Here is a 13995-nt window from a genome sequence, read left to right as displayed (position 1 = left end):
TGATGATGATGATGATGATGATGTTGTACCTGCCGTTGCTTCCGTTGTTGAGTTGTCAGATACAAGTGAAGGGGTTGATGATGACGATGCGTCCGTGGATGTCACGTGGGTGCCCGGTAAAAGAGAACAAGAACAGGGGGATCAGATGGGGAGACAGAGAGGAGCAGGAGGAGGAGACGAGTTGGAAGCAGGGGGAGGTCGTCGCAAGGAGCTAGTGGCACAGTCAGACAGCATGCATCGGCACCCGGGGTCAGCCAGACAGCACGCCAATCAACGCATGCTGCTGCCACCACCAGAATGCCATCATCGCAGAGCTCAGCAGTGTGGCATTTTTTTATGTGTCTGCCTCTGACAACAGCAATGTCATTTGCAACCTGTGCCAAAAGAAACTGAGTCGTGGGAAGTCCAACACCCACCTAGGTACAACTGCTTTGCGAAGGCACATGATCTCACATCACAAACGCCTATGGGATGAACACATGAGGACAAGCAGCACACAAACTCAAAGCCGCCATTCTCCTCCTGGTCCAGCATCTTCAGCCACGTCAACCACTGCTGTGCTCCTTGCCCCTCTCAACCATCCGCCAATCCGTCTCTCTTCCGGAGCAGTTCCTGCTCATCTACCCACAGTCACAGTGTCTGTCAAGGACATGTTTGAGCGTAAGAAGCCAATGTCACCAAGTCACCCCCTTGCCCGGCGTCTGACAGCTGGCTTGTCTGAACTGTTAGCCCACCAGCTTTTACCATACAAGCTGGTGGAGTCTGAGGCATTCAAAAATTTTGTAGCTATTGGGACACCGCAGTGGAAGGTACCCGGGCGAAATTTCTTTGCACAAAAGGCAATCGCCAACCTGTACTCGATTGTGCGAAAGGAAGTAATGGCATGTCTGGCACACAGTGTTGGGGCAAGGGTCCATCTGACCACTGATAGCTGGTCTGCAAAGCATGGTCAGGGCAGGTATATCACCTACACTGCGCATTGGGTAAACCTGCTGACGGCTGCTAAGCATGGAATGCCTGGCTCTGCAGAGGAGTTGGTGACACCACCACGACTTGCAGGCAGGCCTGCTGCCACTTCCTCTACTCCTCCTACTCCATCCTCTTCCATAACCTCCTCGGCTGAGTCCTCTTCTGCTGCTGAGTCTTGCTCCACATCAACGGCACCCCCCCAGCTCCCCAGGTACTATTCCACATCCCGGATACGGCAGTGTCACGCCATCTTGGGGTTGACTTGCCTGAAAGCAGAGAGTCACACCGCAGCAGCACTCCTGTCCGCCCTGAACGCACAGGTGGATCAGTGGCTGACTCCGCACCAACTGGAGATCGGCAAAATGGTTTCTGACAACGGAAGTAATTTGGTGGCGGCATTGAAATTGAGCAAGTTGACACATGTACCGTGCATGGCACATGTGTGTAATCTGATTGTACAACGCTTTGTGCATAAGTACCCAGGCTTACAGGACATCCTGAAGCATTTCAGGCATTCCTACATGGCCATGGTGCACTTGTCAGATATTCAGTGAGGCACTTGACACGTTGGAATTCAAAACTCCTAATTTTCAACCTCCTGCTCCAACAAGAAAAAAGTATTTGTATGACCGGGGTGCTAGGACAGCTTCTGTGGAGCTGGGATTTTTTTTCCATGTTACTGGACGCTCATGCGCAATGCCTGTAGGCTCATGCGTCCTTTTGAGGAGGTGACAAACCTAGTCAGTTGCACCGAAGGCACCATCAGCGACATCATACCATTTGTTTTCTTCCTGGAGCGTGCCCTGCGAAGAGTGCTGGATCAGGCCGTAGATGAGCGTGAAGAGGAAGAGTTGTGGTCACCATCACCACCAGAAACAGCCTTATCAGCATCGCTTGCTGGACCAGCGGCAACGCAGGAAGAGGGTTGTGAGGAAGAGGAGTCAGAGGAGGAATGTGGCTTTGAGGAGGAGGAAGACCAAGAACAACAGGCATCCCAGGGTGCTCGTTGTCACCTATCTGGTACCCGTGGTGTTGTACGTGGCTGGGGGGAAGAAGATACCTTCAGTGAGATCAGTGAGAATGAGGAACGGGATATGAGTAGCTCGGCATCCAACCTTGTGCAAATGGGGTCTTTCATGCTGTCGTGCCTGTTGAGGGACACTCGTATAACAAAGCTGAAGGAGAACGAACTGTACTGGGTGTCCACGCTACTAGACCCCCGGTATAATATAAAGTGACTGAAATGTTACTGAATTCCCGCAAGTCAGAAAGGATGGAGCAGTTCAAAAATTAATTAAAAAGTATGCTTTACACAGCGTATAAGGGTGATGTCACAGCACAACGGGAATCTAACAGGGGAAGAGGTGAAAGTAATACTCCTCCTCCCATGACCATGCTGGCAAGGACAGGACGCTTTCCAGACGTGTTGTTGATGAAGGACATGCGGACCTTTTTAACTCCTATGCATCGCCACAGCCCTTCGGGATCCAGCCTTAGAGAACGACTCAACCGACAGGTAGCAGACTACCTCGCCTTAACTGCAGATCTCAACACTCTGAGGAGCGATGAACCCCTTGACTACTGGGTGTGCAGGCTTGACCTGTGGCCTGAGCTATCCCAATTTGCAATAGAACTTCTGGCCTGCCCCGCTTCAAGTGTCCTGTCAGAAAGGACCTTCAGTGCAGCAGGTATTGTCACTGAGAAGAGAAGTCGCCTAGGTCAAAAAAGTCTTGATTACCTCACCTTTATTAAAATGAATGAGGGATGGATCCCGAAGAGACTGACATTGGGCGATACATTCGAGTAAAAAAGGCCTGATGAGCTGCCTTGGGCTAAAAATGGTCCCCACGCTGCTGTATTTTATCTTCGAATGCCGGATGACTTGCGTGACTTATTCGCCAACAACTAGGGAGCTGCCTTGGGCTAAAAATGGTCCCCATGCTGCTGTATTTTATCTTCGAATGCCGGATGACTTGCGTGACTTATTCGCCAACAACTAGGGTTCAATCCGCAATGTTTTAGGGCACTTTCTAACTGTCAAACAAACATCAATTTTTCTGGCCGCTGCTACAGCAGCGGCTGCAACAATACCTAATTTTTCAGGCATGTGTACATGCCTAATTTTTCTGGCCTCTGGTGCTGCACTGTGGCTACAAAACCCAAACCAAAAAAAAGGCACATAACAGGGATTAAACTGCTAAGAATAGTACTACTTAACACACCACTCATATCTGGTGGTACAGTAGATTGCACACGCAGTGCCCCAAATTTGAAGTAGGAGGACCGACCAAGCATCTTTTTCCATCTCCCGGTTCCTAAAATCCATGCCATATACACGTCTCCTGATAGGGGACACCACAGTGGAATGTACACAGCCGAAATTTCTTTGCACAAAAGGCAATCCCCAACCTGTACTCGATTGTGCAAAAGGAAGTAACCTTACCATGGGTCCCAGCCCCACGTCTTGTAATTCTCTGTCTGGGAAATTATCTATCTATCAAATCTATCTATTTATCTATCAAATCTATCTATCGTATCTATCAAATGTATCAATTGCATCTATTGATCTATCTATCTAATCTATGTATCTATCTATCAAATCTATCTATCTCGTGGCCGGACCGACCAAGCATCATTTTCCATCTCCCGGTTCCTAAAATCCATGCCATATACACGTACCCTGATAGAGGACGTAACAGGTATTAAACTGATAAGAATAGTACCACTTGACAGACCACTCATATCTGTTGGCACAGTAGATTGCACGCAGTGCTCTGACAAAATGCAGAAGGACATTTGGCAGACGGACATTTGGCAGACGGACATTTGGCCGACAGACAGAAAGCTAAAGAATGTTCTGATTTGGGCCGAGGGCAGATACGTTCCAGTGTGCTCTGTTCTAATCAGAGCCTCGGGTGCCGCAACTGCCTCTGGGAACCTTACCATGGGTCCCAGACCGCACGTCTTGTAATTCTCTGTCTGGGAAATTATCTATCTATCAAATCTATCTATTTATCTATCTATCGTATCTATCATCAAATGTATCTATTGCATCTATTGATCTATCTATCTAATCTATGTATCTATCTATCTCGTGGCTGGACCGACCAAGCATCTTTTTCCATCTCCCTGTTCCTAAAATCATCTCCGGGTTCCTAAAAACCATGCCATACCTGTACTCGATTGTGCAAAAGGAAGTAATGGCATATGGGGTCTTTCATGCTGTCGTGCCTGTTGAGGGTCGGGGACCCTCGTATAAAAAGGCTGAAGGAGAACGACCTGTACTGGGTGTCTAACCATCTTTTTCCATCTCCCGGTTCCTAAAAATTATCTCTGGGTTCCTAAAATCGATGCCATACCTGTACTCGATTGTGCAAAAGGAAGTCATGAAATATGGGGTCTTTCAAACTGTCTGGCCTGTTGAGGGTCGGGGACCCTCGTATAAATAGGCTGAAGGATAACGACCTGTACTGGGTGTCCAAGCATCTTTTTCCATCTCCCGGTTCCTAAAAATGATCTCCGGGTTCCTAAAAACGATGCCATACCTGTACTCGATTGTGCAAAAGGAAGTCATTGCATATGGGGTCTTTCATGCTGTCGTGCCTGTTGAGGGTCGGGGATCCTCGTATAAAAAGGCTGAAGGATAACGACCTGTACTGGGTGTCCAAGCATCTTTTTCCATCTCCCGGTTCCTAAAATCCATGCCATATACAACTCCCCTGATAGGGGACGTAACAGGGATTAAACTGATAAGAATAGTACTAGTTAACACACCACTCCTATCTGGTGGCACAGTAGATTGCACGCGGTGCTCTGACAAAATGCAGATGGACATTTGGCAGACGGACATTTGGCCAACAGACAGAAAGCTTTTTAGGTGATTTATGCCCTTTATGGATTAAAAACAGACTCTGCATAAACTATGTAATTTTCCATGGGAGTTTTGCCATGGATCCCCCTCCGGCATGCCACAGTCCAGGTGTTAGTCCCCTTGAAACAACTTTTCCATCACTTTTGTGGCCAGAAAGAGTCCCTGTGGGTTTTAAAATTTGCCTGCCTATTGAAGTCAATGGCGGTTTGCCCGGTTCGCCCGTTCGCAAACTTTTGTGGAAGTTCGCGTTCGCTATTCGCGAACGCAAAATTTTAGGTTTGTGACATCACTATAGATAAACAATATTGTGTGAGAAGCGCTAATAAAGCTTAAGTATGAAGATTAAAAGTAAACACTTTAATATTTCAAAAGAAGGCCAATGCACAATAAAGGCCAAATGAGAGTAACATAAAAACAAAGTATAGAAACAGACTATTAGCACATATAGCTGTTAAGCCTATGAAACTAAAGTGAAATATAAATAAAAATGGACAATATTGTCCACGGAAAAAGTATATCCATAAAAAAATCTAAATTAAAAAATTGTCCATAGAGATATATAGTGTGATAATGATATGTGTCCTTCCTTCTGATGTGAATAAATAAATAAACAAGTGTGTGTCCTTCCGTGTGAAAGAAAGTTATGATCCTTAAGTTGAAGAGAAAAAATGCAAAAGAAAGCTATGATCCTTAAGTTAAAAAAGAAAAAATGCAAGAAAATATATGTGGTGTACACCAAAAATTGTATATATAAAAAAGTAAAAGTATATAAAAATATATCCAAATGGGTGTTAGTTCCTGTGTTAGATATCCATAATCTCCAAAGTGTGATAGTGCTGTGAGTTGTTTCTCCTAAGGAAAACAAAAGTACATAGTGCAATATTGCTAATATGTCTTATGTGGATGCAACCAGGCAATTAGGCACAATATATTCTTGCATCCACATAAGACATATTAGCAATATTGCACTATGTACTTTTGTTTTGCATAGGAGAAACTACTCATAGCACTATCGCACTTTGGAGATTATGGATATTTAACACAGGAACTAACACCCATTTGGATATACTTTTATATATTTTTACTTATTATTAAAAAAAATGATTTACTTTTTTTTAAAAAACAATAATAAAACAATAAAGCCCAAGATGGTATTCACCACCATATTGGTATCATTCTTTTGCCAATCTTTCAAAATTTCCCTTTTAAATATAATAAAGGAGTTCATACTATTATCAGCAGAAGCAAGTTGCAACGGTGCTTTAAAATAACTGTTTATTTTATTTCAATAATTGCCATAAAACATCCTTCTTTAAGAGTAGGGTTGATCTACCTTCAATTGCTATAGTCTGGGTTGATTAGTTAATTTAAATGAATTAACAACATTGATTAATAATAAACCTCAAGGACAATTAATATATTGTATGTTTATGTAATTACACCTTTTATGTTCTGGATGTACTTTAAACATTTATTTGTGTAAAATTAGCCATATATAACTGCATATGATTCATTTCATATTTGAGAAATAATCATTTATAAAATGCTGCAATTAAAGATGGTCCCTGGTCATTACTTTTGGTTATGCAAACCAAACCTAACAATGTCTCACAATCTTTTTTTTTTTTTTTTTTTCCCCCATAAATCTCTTTAGAAGAATTTGCATCAAAAGGCCAAGCAACCATTATTTCTTCCTGATGATACTCATTTAGTAGCCATTAAAATGCAAATACATCTATGATTTTTAAATCAAGAGAATTAACATTAACAGTTGGGTGATTGATTAAAGGTCACATAGACTGTATAAGCTACTGGATAATAATGCTATTTGCTTTTCTTCTGATTGTTTAGGATTTAATATGAATTTTATGTGTTGACAAGTGAATAATTGGCTGATTTTACTTTTGTTGTAAATTTTATTAGGCAGCAGAAGACGGGACTTGGGCAATACTACAAAACTGTCACCTAGCAAGTAGCTGGCTTCCAGATCTAGAGCAGATCTGTGAAGAAGTCATTACAGATCCTGAAAAAACAAGATCAAGTTTTCGGCTATGGCTGACAAGTTATCCCTCACAAAACTTTCCTGTATCAGTGCTGCAGAATGGAATAAAAATGACTAATGAACCACCAAAAGGATTAAGGGCTAACTTGTTGAAATCATACCTCAGTGACCCAATATCTAACCCTGCTTTCTATAATGGTTCCAATAAACCCAAGGTAGGCTTTCTTTTATCTATTCAATCTTTGAACTATCCATTCAGATCTAAGCATACAATCAATTGGCTGTGAGGTCATGTTTTATAGTCTTTGGCCGTTTAAAGAAGTGATTTTTTTTTTACTAAAATATACCTTGTATATATCTCATTTAATGGGTTAGCAAGACAGACGGTGCCTAATTGAGACATCTAACTGATGTCTAAAGAACGTTACAGGATTCCATTAAATATATTATTAGATATACTTTCATCAAAACTTTAAAAGTGAAACTGCACGGATTCAACTTTTAAGCCAAAGAAGGCATTTTATTTATCTTAAATCCATCAACACCATTGTAGATGACACACTGGGCAAGATTACAACCCAATATCTGAAAAGTGTTAGTATGTTGAAATGTTCCAATAAATGTTCTGGTGGTAAAACTCCTAGCCCCTTCCAGCTGCACAAAATAGGAACCCAGACGGATACAGTAACATTAAAACTGTGAGTAATGTAATTTACCACCATTTTGCACCACATTTTATTTTTAAGTCATTTTGAATTATGTACACACAGTAATATTTATAGACATTTATAATCCATTTTCAATATCATGGTGTTCAAATAAAGATTAAAATGTCAGGTAGTCTCATCCCATTTTCATCTTTTGTTTGACGAAGCATCAGGTATGAAAAACTCCTTTAATAAGGCACGGATGAACCAGGTTCCTAGCTTGGGATCCTGTCTGTCCACTATGGAGATAGTGAGATAGTATATCAGTGCAAACATTTAGTATTGCACAAGAAGCCCCTCCTCCTGCTCTTGTGTGTGTATATGTGTCTGTGTAAGTGTGTCTGTTTTAGTGTGTGTGTATAAATGTCTGTTTTAGTGTGTCTGTCAGTGTGTATGTGTTAGTGTGTGTCTGTGTTAGGGTCCTTGTATGTGTATGCATGTGCATTGTCTGTGTCTGTGTGTATTTGTGTATGTGTACCTGTGTGTGTATATGTCTGTGTTAGTGTCTCTGTGTGTCTGCATGTGTAAGTGTGTATCTGTGTTAGTGTGTGTATGTGTTAATGTGTGTGTCTGTTAGTGTATATGTTTGTGTGTTAGTGTGGATCTGAGTGTGTGTTAGTTTTTCTGAATGTCTGGATGTGTTAGTGTGGGTCTGTTTTAGTGTTTATGTGTGTGTCTCCATGTGTATTTGTGTGTTTGAGTGCCAACACAGTTTAGTCACTTATTTGACCAAAAATTGCCGGGGGCGGGGGGCCCAATTAATGGTTTAGTCAAAATTTCTAGTGGCGGCCCTGCTCTTGAGCAGCCAAAAACTTGTCAATCATCCCAGGCAAAGCAGTTTGGGATGATTTGACTCTGCCACCTCTGACTAGGCAAAAAGGTTAGGCAGCTGCTTGTTAACTTGTAGTTGCAGGCTTGTATAAGCAAGCCTATGCCACAATGGTTTACAAATACATACAGAAAGAGAAGCTTTCTGCAAGGAACGAACAATAGCTCAGTGTCTTGTTCTATGGCCCGGGTACCACCTGGAAGCAACTTCTTTTAGCACAATTGTGCTTTTCACAGAGAAAAACTTCCCTGAACTATAGCAGTCTGATCCCACATGTTAGCTGTTCAAATGAGAATTGCCTGGTATTTTGGGGTGGACTGACCTTGCTAGGCGGGATCAGACTGATATACTTCAGGATAGTTCTTCTCTGTGAAAAGCACATTTGGGCTAAAAGAGGCTGCACTTGGTAGTAACTCACCATAGAACAAGCTACTGACCTGCTGTTCATTTCAAGTAGAGTGCTTCTCTCTCTGTATGCATTTATACACCAAAAGGTTCTCAAGTGTATACTATCATAAAAATCATGTCACATTGTAAACCTCTATCAACTGCAGCTCATTAACATATATATGGTGAATCCAAAAAGGTCAGCATGCATTTAGTTCATGTGTGATTCTACCTTTATAAATTCACTCTACGGAACTAAATGTGTGATATTAAAAACTGAATTCACATATTTTGTCAAAAATGGCTGCAATATTTAGTAAATAGCTATTATTGTTAATAAAACAAATCTTGTATTCCTGTATTTGCAATATTTAAAACAATTACATTATTTAAAATGACCTAATTTATTTTACTGCATTCTTCTTCCAGTTATTGGTATATAACTGGGATATTTAAGAGTGTGGGGTAAACTGTATCAAGTTTAGGAAGTATTAATGTTTTATCGACTATATTTTTTTACTTCAAGACTCTTTTTTAATAAAAAACTACAGTAGAAGCTTTTTTGAGTGTTTTATAAAAGTAAAACATTTTTTATCAAGAGTGAATTTTTATCAAAGTTACTGCATCCAATACTTCAAACAGATGAGAATGCCAGTTTTTTTCTCAATATAGTGATCATTTTGAAACTCCCCGTAATTGGCTCATAATCATTACATTGGCAAACCTATATAAGTAATGTTCACTGTAATAGAAAATAGTAAAAAATACAGTATAACCTAATTTACATGTTCTTTAATTAATGGGTTATTCACAATTTGAAATTCCATGTGCTTTTAACAAGGAAAGCATATTATAAAGAATCAGGGGACATCAAATACTGCAGTGCATAAAGTGCAGTTACATAGCAACACCATAAAAAAATCATTATTTTGTTCTGCTTCTTCTTAATGGTATGAATTCATTATGTTGTACACATTGTTCTTTATTGTATGGATTACCAATCGTATCACTGAGCATCCATTTGAATAATTACACAGCATGTATTTATGGCTGTTAGCTATAGTAACTATAATGTCTATTGGAAGCTTGGTAATAAAAAGTGAAATATAGTCATTTTAATGTACATTTTTGGCTCTGTAAAATTGATAGAATCAATATCATACACGTGGAAATTGAACAATAATTGTCAGTAACTAATCCATTGTTTTATAGTAGTGGCATCAAACTGTCAAGCTAAATAATAGTTTTTGAAATATGGTATATTCCTCTATGCCGCTATACAGAGAAATCTCTTGACATGTATGTCAACAAACATTCAGTCACATCACTCAGTGTTTCTTCATTTCTGAGTTTATTTTGTTGCATGTCTTCTGCAATGTAACCTTGTCGTGGTTGAAAGATAGCTGAACTATTGCAAAGATATCCTGTTCGTTGTAATGACTTGTACAATATGTCAGTTTTCTGGTTTCATAAATGTGCTGCACAATACAGATGACTTTACATTTGTCATTCAAACAAGTAGAAGACACAAAAACATTTGGAAACTTTTGATATAACTGGTATTATCCGTTTCTAAAAATATGGAACCAATTTTATCAATCTGCCGATCTGTGGATTTGCATATCAGCTTATGCAAAATCCTAAATAAATATGCTTATTATTTTTTTATGTTCCCGTAGAAGTGTAGATATTTTCATCTGTGTTAGCTATTTTACAGGACTTTAGTTAAAAACCCTGCTTGAAACAGAGCTTTAACAAAAATGTTATGTTTTTTTAGAAATTCAAGGAGCCTCATTACATCAGTTACAAATGCGTTTATGGTTCATGTGTTTTCCTGCCTTTTTCCAATTAATTCAACTTCGGCTGTACAACATTAACTAGTCAGGCTTATTACAAGGCCATCAAAATCATGACAGTCCCAGTAACGTATTTTTATATTTTTTTCCCTTAGTATTACATAATTTACTATGTATTTGGTGAGTTTAAATTTGGAAAACTAGGGAGAGTGTGTGTTTGTGTAAAGAGTTGAACTTAAATTTATTTTGATCAGAATTTTATTTTGCCTATCTCTCTAACAAATTCTTTTTTTCTGTCATACTTAATAACTATTTGCCAAATGACATAAATTGGAGAAGGTGATATGCTGTATGTGGTTAGTGAGTCTAACTAAATGCATTAAAATTATCCATCCATAATAGAGCACACTATATTTTGCTAGAAAGACTGATTACTGGGTCTAAATTAGGAGGAATCATATATTTTTGCAGGAGAATATTAATATCATATTCCAACCTGTAGGCAACTTTTAAATAAATCTTTATTTAAAAAAAAATAAATGAATCCCATGTTAATTGCAATGGCTCTAACTTAGTGAAAATATAATATCTGTATTCTATATGGCTCATAAATATTTAAGGATCAGAAAATTCCTTTTAAATAATTATATTTAAAAGCAAGATAATGGTAAAATAGACAATGCTTTTTAATATTGTTTTCTTTGGTTCAATTCCCATTCTCATCACTGGAACAGGATTACAGTATCCAATCCCAACAGTATTATAAACCTCAAAAATGATATGCTATGATCATTGCTGAAAATGCGGGGTACGAGGTATCTGGTAATATGGCTAACTCTAGGGGGAGCTGTCCTTTAATCTGGCTCTTCTTGTAAGATATCTCTCAACAAAGTCTTACATAAACAATGAGCTCTAATACTGACTAGTTTTGTCTAACCATTACATTTTCAAAACTGGTTAAGTAGCTGTCAAAAGCAGGTTACTCTAAATTTTGTTTTGTATTTTAATGACTTTATTTTTAATTTTATTATTATTATTATTATTATTATTATTATTATTATTATTATTATTATTATTATTATTATTATTATCAGTGGTGGCTGGTGTATTTTGAAGATGGTGGGGAGCTAGACCCCACCCCTTGAAATAAAATCTTGCCTCTCAGATGGCTCTGCTCGCTCCAATAAAATGATTTTTGCAGATATCGTCTGCTGCTTTTCTGCTTTTTTGCTTGTTATAGTTATGTAGCTGTGAAGTCTACAAGTGCTATTTACTGTATTTCTCTTTTACCCTCAGCAAGCAGCACCAGCACATAGGATCTAAAACTGCCCTGATCATATATATATATAGGACATCACATATAATTTGAAAATCAATTAAGTAATAGTATACAGTATTTCTATAAAGTGCTATAAAATACTATTATGTAATCAGTTCACATGTTAAACATACGAGAGACATAATTGAAATATTTGCTCACTGACCTTATTTTTGCAGTGTTCTGTGACAAAGTATCTTCCACAGAGATCAAACATAACTTTCTATGATTGCTCTTTGTATATAGGTAACAAGTAGGGGCTGGCAATGAACTAGTCCAAAAAAATCCATATGGTAAGACATCACTGACAAACACTGTATTTGTGCACCAGCATTACTGTAATTGGTGCTTATTTCAATTTTTACCTAATTTTTGAAAAAACAAATTATATATCACTTTCTTCTCAGAGAGGATTAACATAGCCAACCCTTGTCAGGTTAAACTCAACATACTCATACTCCTCTTTTGTCAGAAAAATAGTTACCCCTATACCTGGCCTAGAGGGCTGCCATGTATTATTATTTTTTTTGTAACCATATGATTTAACATTGAGATTCAAAATGCAGGAACTGTAATACATAAACCCAAGCATTTACCCTTTGAGCTAGCAGGATATAGTGACACATCTAAGTAATATATACTCATGCATCCATGTATCTAATAATACATTATCTCTCTTTATCATATTGGAGATGTTGACCTCTCTGTGTTGCAGAAGGCTTGTTGGCGGTGCATGGGGTAGAAAATGCAGGCTTCAATTAACCAATTAGCAGAAGGAGCAGCCCTCCAACCTGGCTTAGAGGGCTCTGGCAGTCCTCTAAGCCAGGTATAGGGGTAAGTATGTTTCTGGCAAAAGAGGAGTTTGAGTATGTTGCCCACATTCTTAGTTCATTCTTAGTACTGCATGTAGTCTGTCGGGAATCCAGGAAAGAGCAGCAGAGACAGGATTGTTGGTTCCTTCTCTATGTATTCTTGGCAAATGGCATACCAAGGTATCCTAAGGAGCAGCAATGCACTACTGTGAACTAGAGTGATCGTGCTGAGTGGTGGCTGCAGATATATATCTCTTATCATTGCCTTACCCGACGTGTTCAGCTATCTCCCAGTAGTGCGCAGCTGCTCCTTCAACAAAAAATACCAAGAAAATTAAAGGGACATTAAACACTTTGAGATGGTAATATAAGATGATAAATTATATTTATAAAAAAAAACTTTGCAATATACTTTCATTATATATGTGCAGTGATATACACCTAGCGCCTGCTGTGGGGGGGACCCTTAGGCTTTGGATAGTTTACACCTAGCTATCAACTTAGAAAACTTAGATATGGATAAAAATGCCAAAGCACCTAACCTGACGGAGGCTGGGTCTGATAAATTGTATAAAATATATAAATAAATGTATAAATACATTACATTAATACATTTAATCAAGTGTATTGTACAAGTCTTCAGATAACAAACATGGATCCATGTACTTATTTAACATAAAAATACAGAAATACAATAAAATGCAATAATAAAATACTTAAACAGTAAGCTTAAGTTTGTAGTATGTTGATAATGGCGTGATAGTCTGGTGAATATGCAGTCAATCCTCCTAATGATGTTTAGTGAGATCCTGCACTTGGGTGTAAATTTTGCGTAGAGCAACTTACATCGACTCCTTCAACTATGTGTTTAACTTGGTAAAAAATAGTTAAAATGTGAGTTGAAAAAATAAAAGTGTGAAAACAAGTGCGTTGGATGATGTGAGTTGAAAAACTATGATGGGACTTGGGATGAAAAAGTGTAATAAAAAATTTGAAAAAATGAAAAATGTGAAAAATATGAAAAAAAATTGAAAAAATAAAAATTATGATGGAAAAATGGTGCTGGAATAGTTAAAAATGGTGCTGAAATTGCTAAAAATACTCAAATAGCTAAAAATGTTATTTCCAAAGTGTGATATTCCGTGAAAAATAAATAATTTGTGATGATCTTTAAGTGATGTTAAAATCCTTTTAAATTAGTATAATGAGCGTGATTGTTGGGGTTTGAGACCAACTCCAATGGAACTTGTTATCCTCAGCAGAAATGTTCCTTTAATGGAATATCAAATAGTATTCAGCTCCCT

The 13995-nt window shown here is 38.5% G+C and overlaps 1 protein-coding gene across 1 annotated transcript in view; it reads left to right on the top strand.

The window, feature by feature from the left end:
- The window catches only part of LOC128664413 (dynein axonemal heavy chain 3-like), a 2586207-nt gene that overhangs the window by 2397715 nt on the left and 174497 nt on the right, over positions 1–13995 (top strand). Inside the window, exon 72 of the mRNA XM_053719244.1 lies at positions 6764–7057. Within this exon, the coding sequence (XP_053575219.1) occupies positions 6764–7057 (294 nt within the window). The remainder of the gene's footprint in view (positions 1–6763; positions 7058–13995) is intronic.

The sequence above is a fragment of the Bombina bombina genome, chromosome 6 (assembly GCF_027579735.1).
Source record: "Bombina bombina isolate aBomBom1 chromosome 6, aBomBom1.pri, whole genome shotgun sequence".
Lineage (NCBI taxonomy): Eukaryota > Metazoa > Chordata > Amphibia > Anura > Bombinatoridae > Bombina > Bombina bombina.
Note: the sequence above shows the minus strand (reverse complement) of the source record. Positions and strands in the feature narration are given on the sequence as shown.